The following is a 16,759-nucleotide window of genomic DNA, read 5'->3' as shown; positions in this document are numbered from 1 at the left end:
TGGAAATCTGGACACATAGCCCTCCACACTCCTTCCCCGTGCAGACTTCACTTTCTAGTGCTTTTGTCCAAAGTGCTGTGCTCCCCTCATGTCAAACAACAGAACTGACGTTCCTTTCACTGGGATATCTACAGGTTCCTTCCCGCTTCATCCCCATTACTGCATCCTTGAAAGGATGAATAAAGCTCACCTTGTCCATATGTCCCCCTTCTCTGTCTGAATCTTCTTATGTGTGTATAAAAGGTTGTGCAGAGGCCATACCTGTGCTCCCTTTAGCTGATGCAAGTTTCCTTTCTTACATCTGCGACACTGCTTTAAAAACGTACTTTATCGCTCTTGAAAAGTCCTCAAGCTCTCAGACAAATCAACTTCGTATTTGTGAAAACAGAATACAAGGAAATTTTTGACATAAAGACGTGTGCTTCTGTACCAACTAACCACAGCAAACAGGTCTTTCTGGGTTTGCTTCCAAAACTGATATTTATCAGATTTAGAAACTTTATGGATTTAGTGTTTTAATAAATTGAAATCAATGCAGTCTTTCATGACTACCAGTGAGGATCTGTTCTGAAAAAATACATATTTGCAAGCAACTTTGTCATTGTACCAATACCACAGAGCATACCTACGTATCACACATTAGCTCATAGTATATAACAAGCTGTATGGTTTGTGCCAGTATATATGAAGTCTATCATTGGTTAAAAGGTGACTGTGTGACACGTGACAGCAACTCACAATATTCTCATGGAGAGTGCAGCCATATGCACATGTGAACAGTTCTAAACACAAGGCAGTTTAGCTCTTATATTGAGCAAGTCAAGGCCTGAAGGAATTGGGAACATATTAGTTGATCATGACATTCATAGTTGGACAAAAGCTTAGAGACAAAGGGGATATGGAATGAGATGGGATGGGATGGGGATGTTCTAGAGTGGAGACCTGGAAGGCAGACAAGATTTGAAATATAAATAAACAAAATAACCAATTAAAAAAAGCCTACTAAATCTCTGGCCATAGGTAACCTATGTTTATATACTTTCTCTGATGGCATAGAGTGAAGCCTCTAGGTTATCAAACATCAACGTTTTCTGTTTTTGCTGATGCTATAAAGGCATTATTAGAAACAACTTAAAATAATTACACATTCGCCAACTGAAAGTAATGAAATTTACAAATGAACCTGATTAAGACAGAAGTGGCTTCTGCCACAGGGCTCTGCGTAGGGCATCTTTGACCTCCTTATTCCGCAGACTGTATACCAAAGGGTTCAGTAGAGGGGTGATAAGAGTGTAGGTCACTGAGATGAGTCTTTCCTGGCCCAGCAAGCTCTGGGACTTAGGTTTCATGTAGATGATTGCAGTGCAGCCATAGTGGATGATGACCACTGTGAGGTGGGAGGCACAGGTGGCAAAGGCCTTCTTCCGACCTTCAGCTGAGGCAATCTTAAGGATGGTAGAGATGATCACAACATAGGAGACGAAGACCACGCCCATTGGTAGAATAAGAACACAGACACTGACAACAAAGTTGATGATCTCATTGATAGTGGTGTCGGTGCAGGCCAGCTTCAGCAGGGGTCTCACATCACAGAAGAAGTGGGGGATAACAAATCCATCACAGAAGGGCAGGCTAAATACTGATGTAACCTGGACAATAGCCATGCCTAGGCCAATTCCCAGTGACCCAGATGCTAAGTGGAAACAGGCCCTCTTACCCATGATGACTGAATATCTTAGGGGATTGCAGATGGCCACATAACGGTCATATCCCATGACCATGAGTAGGAAACAGTTGTTGATGCCAAACGTTAGATAAAAAAAGATTTGGACCACACAGTCTCGAAAAGCAATGGTGTGGTAAGGATTGAGGAGGTCAGAAAGCATGCGTGGAATAATGGTCACAGTATAGCAGGTATCAGAGATGGACAATACGGCCAGAAAGAAGTACATGGGAGTATGCAGATGATGATCCAGGTGAATGATACTCACAATGATTACGTTGCCAGACAGAGTGAGAAAGTACAATGTTAGGAAAATAGCAAAAAGGGCAAGCCTGTGCTGCCAAGCAAAGCTGGAGAAACCTTCAAAGAGGAACTCTGTTACAGAGGTTGTGTTTGACTTTAGCATTGAGACTAGTATATGTTTCAGGGAATGAGGCAAAGGGAGGAAAGCTTTGATGATTCAAACATCAACCAGAGTAGGCTGGACCAAGATCTTCAGTGAAGAATGTGTCTATCCTGGGCAAGGCTGAAAACTGCAGAGTCTCAGAGCTCTGCTGTTGATAAGCTGTTCAGTCTTCCTTTTTGGACTATCTTTCCTTTGAAATGATAGAATCTTTTACACTAGGACCATGAGATTGAGAGCACAGATGGAGACAAGAAACAACATATATCAAAATTAAGAGATATTTGTAGAAATAGCCTCGCTTCAATTTCTTAATTATATGGTTCTTGTTAAGTCCTGCTATAACCTTTATATGAACTTTCCTCCCCTGGTTTCAACAGATCATATGCTTTGTTTCTAATCCATTAACATTGTATAAGGTTTGCATTCATTTAACTATTTTCCAACACTTGCATATATTAATAACCTTACTTATTATTATTCACAATAGCATACATGTTTAGAGTCTATTTTAGATCATTAAGATGTAAAATTTAATTGTATATTTTAATATGTTAGGTAACTTTTGAATGCATAAACTAAAAGCATAGCATCAAAGTGTTATCTTTATTCACATTTATTACAGCACTATACACAGTAGCCAATTTAGAGAAAAAAAATCCCAGCTGTCTGTAGACAATAAAATGACTAAAGAATATTGACACTTATGTAATAGTTCATTCTGAAGGGAAAGAATTCTAAAATGTGTGTCAATAAAGATTCGTTTGGAGGATGTCACACAAGTAAAACAAGGTAGTCAGGACTGGACACACATGGCTTGATTATATCTGTGTGTTATTTAAAATATTCAAACTAAAATAGGTTAAATTAGCAGTATCAGTAATTATCATTAGCCAGAGTGGAGGAAATGGGTAATTGTTCTCAACTATAATATGTCAACATATAATGTAAATTACTTAAGAGTTTTCTACATAGCATATTGGCTATGCCAGTAACACTGTGCTGTATGTTAAACACTTGAGAGGGTAGAACACACAATAACGCACTAAAAGCCTCTGAGGAATGTTTGAAGCTGAGAGATATATGTCTTTTTTTTCCCTAATTGTGGTGTCCACAATCAACTGGTATATTTGTTCCATATCCATGGGTTATTGCATATCAAGTATGCTTCAGGGAATTTTTCTATTAAGAAATCAAGAAATGGTGCTAGCAAGATGACCCGGTGAGATAATGCCAAGACTTGGTCCCAGTATCCTCTCAATGGAAGAAGAGAATCAACTTCCAGAGTTGTCCTTTGGTGTCTACATGCATATCATCAGATGCATGTGTACACCGTGTGTACGTGTCTGCACACACACACACACACACACACACACACACACACACACACGTAAAAACGAAAGAAAAATATTTTTAAATAAACAACTATTTGACCACTAGAGAACTGGATATAGGTCAGAGCAGTACTGATATTGAATGTGATAAGCTCCATTGGGGGAAAAAAAGAATAGTGATTTAGTAAAAGATAACAATAGAAATAAAGCTGTGTGAGACTACTACTCTCTCTATGTATTACCATCCAATACCAGTGTCAGATCCCATTTGTAGCAGGAGCTCTCTAGTCTTGTCCAGACCAGACTAGAGAACTCTGGTTTAGTCCTAGCTTTGCCTCCTTAACCTTGGCACCTATCTGCCCTATCATCTTCAAAGATCCCAGCATTCATTTATTATTTATGAACGTTCCTCCACCGTTTTCAACAGAGCATATGTTCCGCTTCTAGTCCATCGACAGTGCATAAGGTTTGCACTCATTCAACTATTTCCCAACACTGGTATATATTAATAACACCCACTTATTATTCTTCACAATGTCACACTTGCTTATAGTCTATTTTAGATCATTAAGTGTGTCATCTAATTGTATATTTTAATGTTAAGCAACTTTTGGATGCATAAATTAAAGACAGAGCATCAAAGTGTTATCTTTACTTTCTTATTTATCACAGCGCGATACACAGTAGCCAACTAGAGGAAAACGTAGGCCTACTCTTCCTGCAGACCCTGAAACCACTGTACTCTGACATCAAGAAAATAGTTTCATAATATTTCAATACACGCATTCTGTTGTTTCCTAGAATTCTAGTCAAAGGAGGGAAGAGGGAACAGCCTGAGCCAAGCACCATTGTCTACGAGATAATGGAGTTCCTATGTAGAAGCAACGAGAAAATCCATTTAAACAAAGAAGGAACTGAAATCTCATGGTTCACTTCATTTCTTCACATCCCACACAATGCTAAGAGACAAGAGAAACAGGACCATCTACCGTGTGTCTTTCCCCCAGGTGAAACTAGCATAAGAAACTGTAATAGGGTGGAAATATCCTCCCATATTAATTAGGCATATCCTTTACTTCCATGCAGAAAGCTTAGAGTTCACTGGATTGCTTCCCTTTCCTTCTACACTGCCCTAAAGGTGTAACTTTCTATAACCCTCCCATCTTACCTCTTCTTCCTACTTCCCAATCGCACCCAACACCTGATGCTCCTCCTCCTCCCCTGTATCACTGCGATGGTTTCTATACCCATTTCCTACATTCCTGTTGCATTGATCATTGTCCACACCTGCACTTGAACTCAGTAATTGTGTTTTCATGAGAAACTACCCGGACACTCTTGCATAAATTCCTTCGATCACTTCAAAGTTTTAACCCACAATGTTCAAAACTCACTTGCGGGCTGATTACAGTAATAAAGTGCAGGGCCGCCGTGAACACTAAACAGGTTTAATGCAGGTGAGGAATTTGATCTGGTACATGATGAACAGGAAATCCCAAATAAGTACTCATTTTATTAGCAGCTACTCCTTTCTGTCTGACAACTTAGTTTAAATTCAATCGCACCGCTCTGTACTTGTGAGCGATTCTTTGAATATTTCAAATGCAATGTTGTTCATTTTCTAATTTCCCCTTTCCATTCTCCTTTGACATATTTTGGGTGTACATAGAGCAGAATCAAATCATGAATTGCTACATGAACTGTTCTAACAGAGGATCAGGTAGAGACCAAATTTCAGCTTTATTTCTAACTGTGTTTATGTTGCCCAGAGCTTTACTTCCTTCCAAGGCCATAGTGGCTGCTTATTCTAGGGACAACTGGGAACAGCAGGCAGTTTCATCAGGATTGTTGCCTGCTATGCAACTGATAACTTGGAGGTGACTCCTTTACAATAGGTTTCATATATATATATACGTATATATATGTATATATATACGTATATATATGTATAAGTTCATGCATTCATGTAAATTCTTAGGATTTAATTCCATTTCCGGGAACAGAGGCATTATTTGGGTCTGTTGTTTTATGCTCATGACCCGGAATATTTTTTCCTCCCTTCTCAAGATCACTTATTCAAAGTTACTAACACCCTAAAATTTCCCCTCTCAGTACCTTTACGTAAGACCCTCTCTAACAGAGAAGAATAGGTAAATCAGAAAGATTGAGGAGAGTAGGGCTACTCACCTTGGCCATGGGAAATGTAAGTAAGGAGGACAGGAGGTAAGGTAGCGAGTGACAGCTGGATGGAAAGCACACGATTCAGAGAATGCTTTCGAGTTTAGAGCTTTCTAATCACCTTTCTTTTTCTCTTGAGTAGATAGCCTAAAAAATGATACGAAGTCGCTGGACAACATCTGAATGAGGGTACCATTTATATTATTTTAGAGACAGGAATGTATTTATCGTGGCGCTTCCTGGATGCTTCAATCAAGAATGATCCGGTTGCCAAAACCAAAATTTGTTTGGTTCTCACCAGGTAAAGCCTGCCTTCAGTAGTACAGTTTATTCAAGGGTTGAAAACAAGCGCAGTAGCAGTGGAAGAGAAACATGGTCAAGGGAGTCTTTTGGCTCATGGAGCTTGCATTCCTGAACTGCTTCAGACATCAGACATAATGCAAAGCCCTGCAAGTAATTCGTTCCCTCTTCGCCACATTATACAATATGTCCATCTGTATTTCCAGATATATTCATATGGGAGGCCATGTTCACCTTGCCTCTGTAGACTGCCCCTGGGATAGATATATAACAATTGAGGGTTCTTGTAAATGTTCCCGATATGAACAGAAAATAAAGTGAGACTCACCAAGTATCTTGCTTCTTACATCTTCTAGGAGAGATGTGCTCAAGCCTGAGTCCCATGCGTTATTCAGAAAATGTTGTCATCTATAGTAATAGATTATTATTTTTTAACTAATAGATACAAAATGTTTCCCAGGGTTTTTCGCCAGGTACTTCTTAAAATTATTTGAAAACCTACCAGTTACTTAACTTTAAACTATTTAGAAAAAAAAACCAATTGTATTTTACCAAATACACAGAGTTTTATGTCAGGTTTACTGATGTCTTGGGAACCCCTGATTTGATGGCAGCTTTCTGACAACCTCGCAGAAGCCACACCTAGAAGTGACTACTGCATAGGAGTGAAGCAGTGCCCTTCTCAGTCATCCTGTGCCTGAGACCAAAACAAAAGTCAAAGGAAGTCTAAGTTCCTTCAGATTTTTCAGTCCTACCCAGAGTGAGCTTGCCTGTGGATCACACAGTAACTGTATATTGGAGGAGGGTAATAAACTACTAAACTTCTGTCAGTATCCTGGGTATCTTTTTCCCAAATAACACTTTTTAATCCCTAATGATTAATGGAAGAAAACCAAATATGTACAGTACAGTGCCTGGAGACCTCATTACTGAGGCAGCTTATTATGTAATCCTGACATCCACACTTGGGAGGAGAGAGAGAGCTGGTTGCGTTATTAGGAGCTATCTCTTTGGGTTAAAAGGTTAATTTTCCATCTTGGAGTGAGCCAGGGTCCTGTTGGGATCTAGGATATGTTTTCTACCCAATTCCCCAGTGCCAATGGAGGGGGGCAGGTGCTAAGGTCTGATGTCTTCTAGGAAGGGAATAGAAGCAGGTATTAAAAAGAGTTTGAGCAAAAAAAAAAATCTCTATTCCAGACATACACAGAGATGGTCTCTGGTATTGACACTTAAAGTCAGTTTGCAGTGTCTAGGTAGAATCGTCAATCCTGTCCCAGAATATGTCTTTGAACTCTCATACTTTTAAATTAACCTTTCGTGTCTCTGCTTCAATCACCTCACACCCTACACTCATTCTTGGGTCTTAGCTCAAGTTGTCACCAAACCTCATCCTTGATGGTCATCCTCTGTACCCTTTGGTCATTTGATTTCCCATAGCCAAATGAGTTGCTAATACCCATTTACAACTTTAAAATACCTAAGATCAGGATTCATTGTCACATTTGGGAAAATTTTAGAGTCTATTACATTCCTCTCTATTCTCGCAGTATTCTTATAATTGAGTCTCTTAAGCAATAATGACTAAGACCTTTCATATGTTCTTATAAAGTACTACATATAAAGTTGTGCGGTATACCAGTATACAGATATTCACTCATTTTTATCTCCCCCAAAAACTACTTAGAATATAATTATACCTGACTTCTATAAAAGAAAACTGTTAGACTGTGGGATCATCTTATTTTCCCTAGGACATTATCTGATAAATCGGACACCAGCATTAAACACAAGACACCTGATCTCACAAGTTATGAGGGGTGTGTGTGTGTGTGTGTGTGTGTGTGTGTGTGTGTGTATCTGATTTGAAGTTTTCAACGATGATGCAATTAATTGCCCATGATAACAACCTAAGAAGTAACTATATAATAGTGAACAAAAGGTTAGAGTCCTAAATCAGTTTCCATAGAATGTTAAGTTTTAATTTATGTTTTCCATTGACTACATAGATGCTTAGGAAGCTGATTTCTCTCACCAGGCTCTTTGTCCATTCTTCTCTTAATGATGATATGACAAATGAAATGACTTTGACTATCTGCCAGATTTTGCCTCACATTCTAAGATCTTCACATTTCATTATGTCAGCTCAAACAAACAAAAGCTGTGTGTGTGTGTGTGTGTGTGTGTGTGTGTGTGTGTAAGAAACTGTGTACAAGTTAGCGAATTTGAATCATAGATCCTTTACCAGAATTATTCTCAGCCTCCCGATTTCCATTTTTTCTACTCTGAAACAATGTTAGCACGGTTAACACAGATATTATTACATTCTTTAGGAGTCAAGCGTTTAGATTGAAAGAGTGTAAATAAATATGTTAGTGTGACATTCAACTCCCTATGGTCTCTTTTAGGAACTGTCATTTGATTGTAATCTTTGGTCAAAAGAACCTAAAAACTGAGCAGAGCATCTGCAATCTCCATATGTGCTTGTACATGAAAGAGAGGGTAGAAATAAATTAACCCTCACAAAGATTGAAACCTGATTCAAATTAACCTAGTCCCTAGTCAGATAAATAGGATGTCGTCCCTACTACCACCTGCCAGGGAGTACAATAAAGTCCCTACTACATGAAGATAATGTAATCTAGAGCTTCAATTTGTGTTCATAATTTATTCATATACCACAGGAGTAAGCAACCATGGTCTGCCAGCTAATATGGCCACTGTCTGCTTTTGTATGGATTGTAAGATGTAGAAGGGTTTAGAATCTCAATCAAAAATAAATAAAATAAAAGTTATTACGTGAAACAAAAAGTATGCATATTTTAATTTTATCAACCACATGTTTAAGTTGGTTCTAAATGACTATTACACTCAATTATATATTATCTATAGCCATTTTGTGTTACCTGTCCAATCTTTAGTGTAACAAAGTTTATGGTCCAAAGCCCTAAATTATTTATTATTGACCCTTATCAAAAAATGTAGACTCCTGATAAAGTGTTCAGAATGCAATAGAGCTGTACAGATACATCAGAAGAAAGGAAGAAACTGCTAAATGTCAAATAGAAGGCAAATCACACAATAGGAAGAGCCCGATCACATTTACTCGGTGGGCTTCCTAAGATACAGCTTTAAGATGGCTTTAATTGTTGCAAATCCTTCCAAGGAAGATCTACAATTAATACCACCTCTGTGTAAAGCATCGCCTTTTACCATGGGCAGAACTGGACTTGCCTCTTCCAAATGTAATACAGACAAAATGATAAGATGTCACCCCATGCTAAAATGCATTACATGGAGATTTGTCTTATTATTACGCATTGTAGATATGCACACAGTGACATGTACAGTTAAACTCTCGATAATTTTTAGAAAGTCAAAGATCTATGCAATCAGCTGGAACAAGAGGTAGGTTTTTGGTGGCTTTGAAGAAGTAAGGTGTTGTGTTTTAACATCAGCTGTAACAGGACAATGTGCAAAACACCTTGCCACAACATTCCCACGCTAAAGCTGTACTCTGCTGATGTGTCCGGGGGAACTGTGTAGTTCAACAAACGCCGTGACCAAAAACAAGCTAGGGATGAAGATGTTTATTCACCTTACACTTTCACACAACAGCTCTGACATTGAAAATCTCTGGTTTCTTTGGAGTCTCAGTTATGTCAGCTGATTTTTTTTTCTGGGAGCTCTTATGAGAGGATGTTTTGCTGAAGCAGACACAGGAGAGGATGTTTTGCTGAGAACAGACTTGCGATTTTTCTGGGAGCTACCCTGAAAAGGGGCATGCGATTTTTTGCTGGAGCAGATGCTTGAGGGGACACATGATGTTTGGAAAGGGTATAAGCATAACCCAATAGAAAACGGTCAGTGCGGTTTTTTGCTAGTGTTTGTTGGGCTTTGCTGACACTGGTCTTCACTGACAACACTCTGGCGTTTCTTCGTCTTGCCTTCTTCCTTGGTCTTTGCTTGTCATGACGTCACAGAGAATTATGCACTAGAGAGCTTCCAGTGGTATTCCAGCAGCTTCTTGCTACTTCTCACAGCCCCGTGGGCAGAGCCTCCTGCTTTCTTCTGGATATAACTGCCATTGCTGATTCATGGGAACTAAACTGTTGATATACCAACAACAAAGATTAGAATCACCCCAAAGAACTATTTATAAACAGGTCCACATCAACCTTTGCCCTATTAACCTTCCCTTTCCACTACCTCTGGTGGGTGGTGGGCTAGAAGGGAGGTTAATGTGTTTAAGAACCCTTATTAAAGTAGGTTTTGAAAATTTAAGCCTACAGCAGTTCATCATCAGAGGAAGTCAGGAACTCAAGCAGGACAGGAACATGGAGGCAAGAGCTCATGTAGAGGCCATGGAGGAAGGTGGCTCACTGGCTTGCTCCTCATAGCTTGGTCAGCCTGATTTTGTTTGTTTTTTTGTTTGTCGTTTTGTTTTAATTTAATTTAATATTTTTTTACTTATTCGCTTCACATCCTGCTCACTGCTCCCTCCCAGTTACCACCCCACCCCTGCAATCTGTCCCCTATATTCCTTTGCCTACTCCTCTGAGTGGATGGGGACACCTCTGGGTATCTCCCACACCCCACCCCTTCAAGTCTATGAGAGGCTGGGTGCTTCCTCGCCCAGTGAGGCCAGAAGAGGCAGCTGGTGTCCCACACACGACTTCTCGCCGGCAAGAAACACGCGGGTACATAGAAATCCTTACTGTGACCAAACTTTATTATAATCTTAAAGAGGAAGCCTTGGCACGCCAACATGATGCGCTTATATACACCCTAGTGCGGCGCATCCACACCTGATTGGTTGTTTACCCATGATCTCATCAGGCACGCCCTGGAGTGGGCAAAGACCTGGCACGAAGGCACTCTTGCACATGCGCACAGTTAACTTCCTGAAAGGGAGTCGGCTGGCGAGGCTGGCGAAGGCTGGCGCCATCATGTAATGGCGGAGGCTATCCTGGCCTTCCACGTGGGGCACAGTGGAAGCCAGCGCCATCTAGTGGTGGCGAATGTTATTGCGGCCCTCTACAGTCTGGCTGGTAGAACATATGACAAGTACACAGTCGGCTTCCTTATAAAACCCGGGACTACTAGCCCAGGAATGGCACCATCCACTATGGATTTGGTCCTTCCGCATTAATTACAAAAATCCCTTACAGGCCTGACATTTTGTTAATTAAGACATTCTGTTCATTAAGGTTCCCTCCCTCAAGATGACTTTAGCCTGGGTGAAATTGACGCAAAGCCATCCCGTACCTTCATTTGCCTCACTTGCATCACGAGCTCTTTCTCTAACACTGGGAAGATAAGCATGCATAAGTGTGGCTCATGAGTGCTGTTTTTGAAGATACTATATATAGTATTGAAGCTTTCTCACTGGACAGTAGAGATACAAGACTGAGCTGAGAAAATAAAAAAAGTTGCCCATGAAGAGAATAAAGACTCCTAGATTCTGATGGGGGGAAAAATCACATTTTTATTTTAAACCAGTTTCGAGGAGATACTGTATTGCCGACATCTAAATTGAGTTGCAGTGAATTCAGCTCAATAAAAATGATGAAATCATCTTTTTTTAACGTTTCGCTACAATACATCATAGCTAAACTATTGAGCAATTGTCTTATGCCAATCACTGTCTTAGAAATAGAATGGTAAAATAAGGTTCTGGTAACGGAATGAGCAAAAGACTTAAACGCCTCCGATTCATTGCTAGGAGTTCCCTTCTAACACACCTCAGAGACAAGGAAGAGGGGGTGAGAAGGGAAAGGAATCGAAAAGATAGGCAGTCACAGCAAAATCCTCAGACTCTCTTAGACGAACACTCTGGACCCAGGAGAGCCTTTCATAATCATCGTAGAGCGGAAGTATCCCAAAATAGAAAACCACTGGAGGCAGCATACTTGAAAACAAAGTAGGAACTGAGAGGCTGAGATTCCTTAGTGAGAATGATTCCTGACGGGACTCACTGAGAGCCTCAGTCCAATGTTCTCCCCTCCCTTGGAGAACTGTAAGCCCTGCTGGGTACAAGGTAGGAATGTGTATCAATATCCACCAGATGATGTTAGAAAAAAAGATGGTATTGCATTCGCCACCAGACTTAACACTCGAAAGCTTTGAATTAATTTCACCACAACCATGAGGTAAACATTTTGAATTGTATTTTGACCAACATCACAGAAGTGAACAATTCTGTCATGCAATTCTGGAAGTCCAGGCACTAAAGCAAAGGTATCTTATTCCTGATCAATCTCCACGTGTCATATTTTTTTTTTGCAAAGTGATGCATGTTTATTTGAATTTAAAAAACTTGTTCATTTCCACAGACTTGCTTAATCTTCAGGACCTCACAGGTCCAATGACATATTCACAAATGAGCATCGCCCCATGCAGAGTCATACGGCAGGATTAGATGCATCATAAATACCAGAGAAACTGCTCTGGTGAAACTCGGGGAGTGTTTGTTTCCCAGTATAGATGAGCAGAGTGAAAAGGTGAGAGCAAAGCTTCTTCTTCAAGTCAGAATATCCATTCTCTCCTTCTGTGACAGATAGAATAGACATTAAATGCTGTGCCAAACTTTAAAGTGAGGATTCAAAAATGTTCTGAAAATTGACCAAGAAAATAGCAATATATATATATATATATATATATATATATATATATATATATATATATATATATAGTTTTGGCTTTCTCTTCATTAATGAGTATTACCAAAGTTGTAATTAAAGTGTTTACATTTGTAACAACTATGTTTTTCTGGAGTTTCAGTTCACTCTTAAAAATTAAACTACTTTTACTGGGCTTTTTTCAACCTCTACTTCTCTTTACTCCTATGTTGAAAAGTAAGAAAAATCACGTTAAACCTTTTTTCTTTTGTTTTTGAGATTGCAATTTTATTTATTTTTATAAAGAAATTAATACTTTTATTATTACTATTATTAAAACTTTTTTATAGTCCAGTAATTTACCCCCCTTCCAGTTCACCCTCTGACAGTTCCTCAAACCATTTTCCTCCCCCCACTTCTAAGATGGGAATTCATCCCTGTAATTTTATTAGATCATTTCTTCTTTTCCTTTTTGCCTCTAAACCCTCCCGTATACTCCTTCTTGCTCTCTTTCATATATGTTGCCATATATATGAAATATGAATATGTATATACATATTCAGGTAAAAAGCAATTAGCATTTATATTGCTATTCATAATCAACACACACATACATATGTTCTTTTTTCTAAATATATCCTGCACAGTGTGTATAATATACTTCTATATATATTTCTGGGGCTGACCACTTGGGATTGGATAACCAATTGGTGTGCCTGAGTAAGACTATTTCCTCAGCTCTCAGCATTCTTTAATTGTCTGTAGTTCTCTGCATATGGTGGAGGTCTTCTGGGCTTTCCTCCATCTTCTTTGGAGTGTCTACATATGTTGTCCCTTTTCAGCTCACGTTTAGGTTCATTTTAGTGAGACTTTAAATGTGTAGCTTCTGACATTACCATAAGACACAGCAAACTCCCAGAAATTCTGTATCTTACAAATTTTCTTTTCCTTCTGCAATATTGCCTGAGTCCTCGGTGTGGAAGATGTTTTGTATATGCATCCTTTGAGACTGAGCTCCATATTGCTATGCTATTTATACTAGATAGAAATGGAAACAGTATGAATGTTCTTCTTTCATGCTGATGAACAATGAAAATGTGGTGTATGTGCATTATGGAATATTATTCTGTAGAGAAAAGTGAAATCCTGAATTTTGCAGGGAAATGGATAGCACTACAAAAGACCATCTCCAATGAACTAACCTAGGTCAAGAAAGACAAATGCTGCACTCTCTCATTGGGTGCTCCTAGCTCCAAATATCCAGATATAAGTTTAATCTTCACCCCTCATCAAGGAAACATCTCTTTACAACAGACAAAATCCATTACAGAAAACCACAATTGATCGGAACATGGTCAACTTTTGACATGATGTCCATTTCCACTCAGTGTTCTCAGCTAAGAGTCTCAGGTCTGTGAGCAGCACCATGTCTTTGAAGCTGCTGCATTTTCTCTTCCTGTGTGCACTCACTGTATCTAGGTCAGTAGAGTAGTTCCTCCTTCTTAGAAGGTGTGCCTCTAGGGTTTTGAAGTTATCCTGATTATAATGCTGTATTAGCAACTAACCGAAACAGAATATAAAAAATGATTTTATAGAAAGCTGCATATTTTGTGTCTGCTCGGTTATCACAAAGGCTACACACCAACACCTTTAACCACATCAAAGAAGTTTTGTCAAATTGTGGTCAAAATCATTTATTCATGTCTTTCAGGATCATGGTAGACTTTGAGTATTTCTTCATTTGCATAAGTGACCAAAAACATGTTAAGGTACTTATAGTGGCATACATGTGTATAAAGGTACTAAGGTGTGAGTAGTACAGGTATGCCATTTTCTACCACCTATTTCCATGTATGCTTAGTGTAGAACCCAGACATGTACTCCAGAAGGAAGCTACTGTTTTATCAATCGATTCAAGCTAAATTGTATATATAATTGAAATAGCAGAAAAATACATTTATTTCTATATCATCAAAGAAAATGGCTTCAAAGAATGTCCTATTAAGAGGAAAGGGGCCTAAGACCTATGGCTTTTCGTAGAGCCTCTTTAACTTCTTTGTTTCTCAAACTGTACACCACTGGGTTCAGTAGAGGGGTAATGACAGTATAAGTCACTGAGATGAGCCTGTCCTGCCCCAGGGAACTCTGGGACTTTGGTTTTAGATAGATTATTGAGGCACAGCCATAGTGGATGATGACGACTGTGAGGTGAGAGGCGCAGGTGGCAAAGGCCTTCTTCCGACCTTCAGCTGAGGAAATCTTAAAGATGGTGGAGATGATAACAACATAAGAAATGAAGACAAGGCCCATGGGTAAGACAAGGACACAGACACTGACAACAAAGTTGATGATCTCATTAATAGTGGTATCTGTGCAGGCCAGCTTCAGCAAAGGTCTCACATCACAAAAGAAGTGGGCAATAACGAAACCATCACAGAATGGTAGGCCAAACACAGATGTAACCTGGACAATAGCCATGCTCAGGCCAATTCCCAGTGACCCAGATGCTAAGAGGATACAGGCCTTCTTACCCATAATAACCGAATACCTTAGAGGATTGCAGATGGCCACATAGCGGTCATAACCCATTGCTGTAAGGAGGAAACAGTTGTTGATGCCAAAAGTTAGATAAAAGAAGAGTTGGGTTGCACAGCCTTGGATATCTATGGCCTGGCGAGGATTAAGAAGGCCAGCTAGCATACGAGGAATAATGGCGATTGTATAGAAAGTCTCAGAGATGGAGAGCATGCTCAGAAAAAAGTACATGGGTGTATGGAGATGGCGGTCCAGACGAATAATTGTCACAATGATCACGTTGCCAGACAGAGTCAGAAGGTACAAGGTTAGGAAAGCAATAAAAAGGCCAAGCCTGTGCTGCCAACCAAAGCTGGAGAAACCTTCAAAGAGGAACTCAGTCACAACTGTGGAGTTTTTCTTTGGCATTGAGGCACATGTAGACTTTAGGGAGCTGGGTAAAGGGAAGAAAGTTATGATGAATCAAATATAAACTAGAGTAGGCAGGACCAAGACCTTTTAGACCCTTAGCATTACAAGGACTCAGCTATTGGTGCCTTGTTTCATCTTCCTCTGTGCCAACCCTCTTCTTTGAAAGTGCTATTAACGGGGAAGTCTTGGATTGAGGGAAGAAAGAGCAATGATACATAGAGTAAATTCAAGGTAAATTAACATTGACTTTATATCGATTTTTCAACCACATATCCAGAAATTGGGTTGCTGAAGCATTTGGTAATTCTATCTTTAAAGTTTAAAGGACCTTTTTCCTACTGATTTCATCATTTTATATTCCCACCATCAATATAAAAGATTTCAGTTGATCTGAACCATCCCCATCTCTTGCTACATCTTTTTAAGAGGTTTGTAACGCCACCTCACCATTAGCGATTATCTCCTTGTGCTGTGGATTTTCCTTCCCCTCCTGGTTAGTGATCCTGAGGAAGTTTCTGCACACTTGAATTGAAAACAAAACTTTTACATGGTGGACTCATATATTTGCATTCACTGTGGCTCAGTGCATGAACAGCAACTTATGGAAACCACTTAGACATCCCTAGCCTTGAGAAATGAAAACATGGCATCCATATAGAACAGAGTGCTATCCAGCCTTAACAGAAGGGAATACTGCATCTGTAATAGAATGGATAAACATCCGTTATAATAGAATAAGTTAAATGGGTGACTCACAGAAGAACACATGATTCCATTTATATGCAATTCTTAAAAATTGTCAAAAGATAAAAGCAAAGAATGGTATTTATCAGAGTATAATACCAGGGAATTATGGAGTGGGAATTCAAGTACTGTAATATTTTACCTCTTCAAAAGATTTGGGCTTCCATATTATCCCTACAGAATAGTACATATAGTTGATGATATTGCATTGCCAACTTAAAATTTGTTAAAGATTTTGATCTCACATTAAGTGCCTTACTACCAAAGTGGAGGGAAAAAAAGCATCCAAAGGCACAAAGAAATCCTTGAAAGTAATAAATATGCCTTTACTTGGTGGTGATGGTGATGATTTCAGGAATGAAATGTCTATGGTCAAACTTGGTCCCATGCATATATTCAACACATCTAATTTTAGGAGGTAATTAAACAAGTTTTAGTAAAATTTTTGTTTACTTTTATAATAAAACCATTTAAATAAATCAAGACACAGCTTCTTGGTTATTGGATAATTGGA

General features: G+C 39.2%; 2 protein-coding genes across 2 annotated transcripts; both read right to left on the bottom strand.

Moving 5' to 3' along the window:
• Positions 1-1,187: 1,187 nt before the first annotated feature.
• Positions 1,188-2,129, bottom strand: Or10j3b (olfactory receptor family 10 subfamily J member 3B). Its single transcript, NM_001000080.1, has one exon. It carries the CDS (start codon positions 2,127-2,129, stop codon positions 1,188-1,190), a length of 942 nt encoding a protein of 313 aa, NP_001000080.1.
• Positions 2,130-14,556: 12,427 nt separating this feature from the next.
• Positions 14,557-15,498, bottom strand: Or10j3 (olfactory receptor family 10 subfamily J member 3). The gene is given in 1 exon segment (NM_001000079.1): positions 14,557-15,498. A coding segment is annotated over 1 exon segment (942 nt).
• Positions 15,499-16,759: the final 1,261 nt, after the last annotated feature.

Source organism: Rattus norvegicus, chromosome 13 (genome assembly GCF_021556685.1).
Source record: "Rattus norvegicus strain SHRSP/BbbUtx chromosome 13, alternate assembly SHRSP_T2T, whole genome shotgun sequence".
NCBI lineage: Eukaryota > Metazoa > Chordata > Mammalia > Rodentia > Muridae > Rattus > Rattus norvegicus.
This window is presented reverse-complemented; position numbering and strand designations above follow the sequence as displayed.

Coding starts and splice junctions, on each gene's coding strand:
- Or10j3b (NM_001000080.1), bottom strand. CDS start 2,129: ATGCTAAAGTCAAACACAACCTCTGTAACAGAGTTCCTCTTTGAAGGT.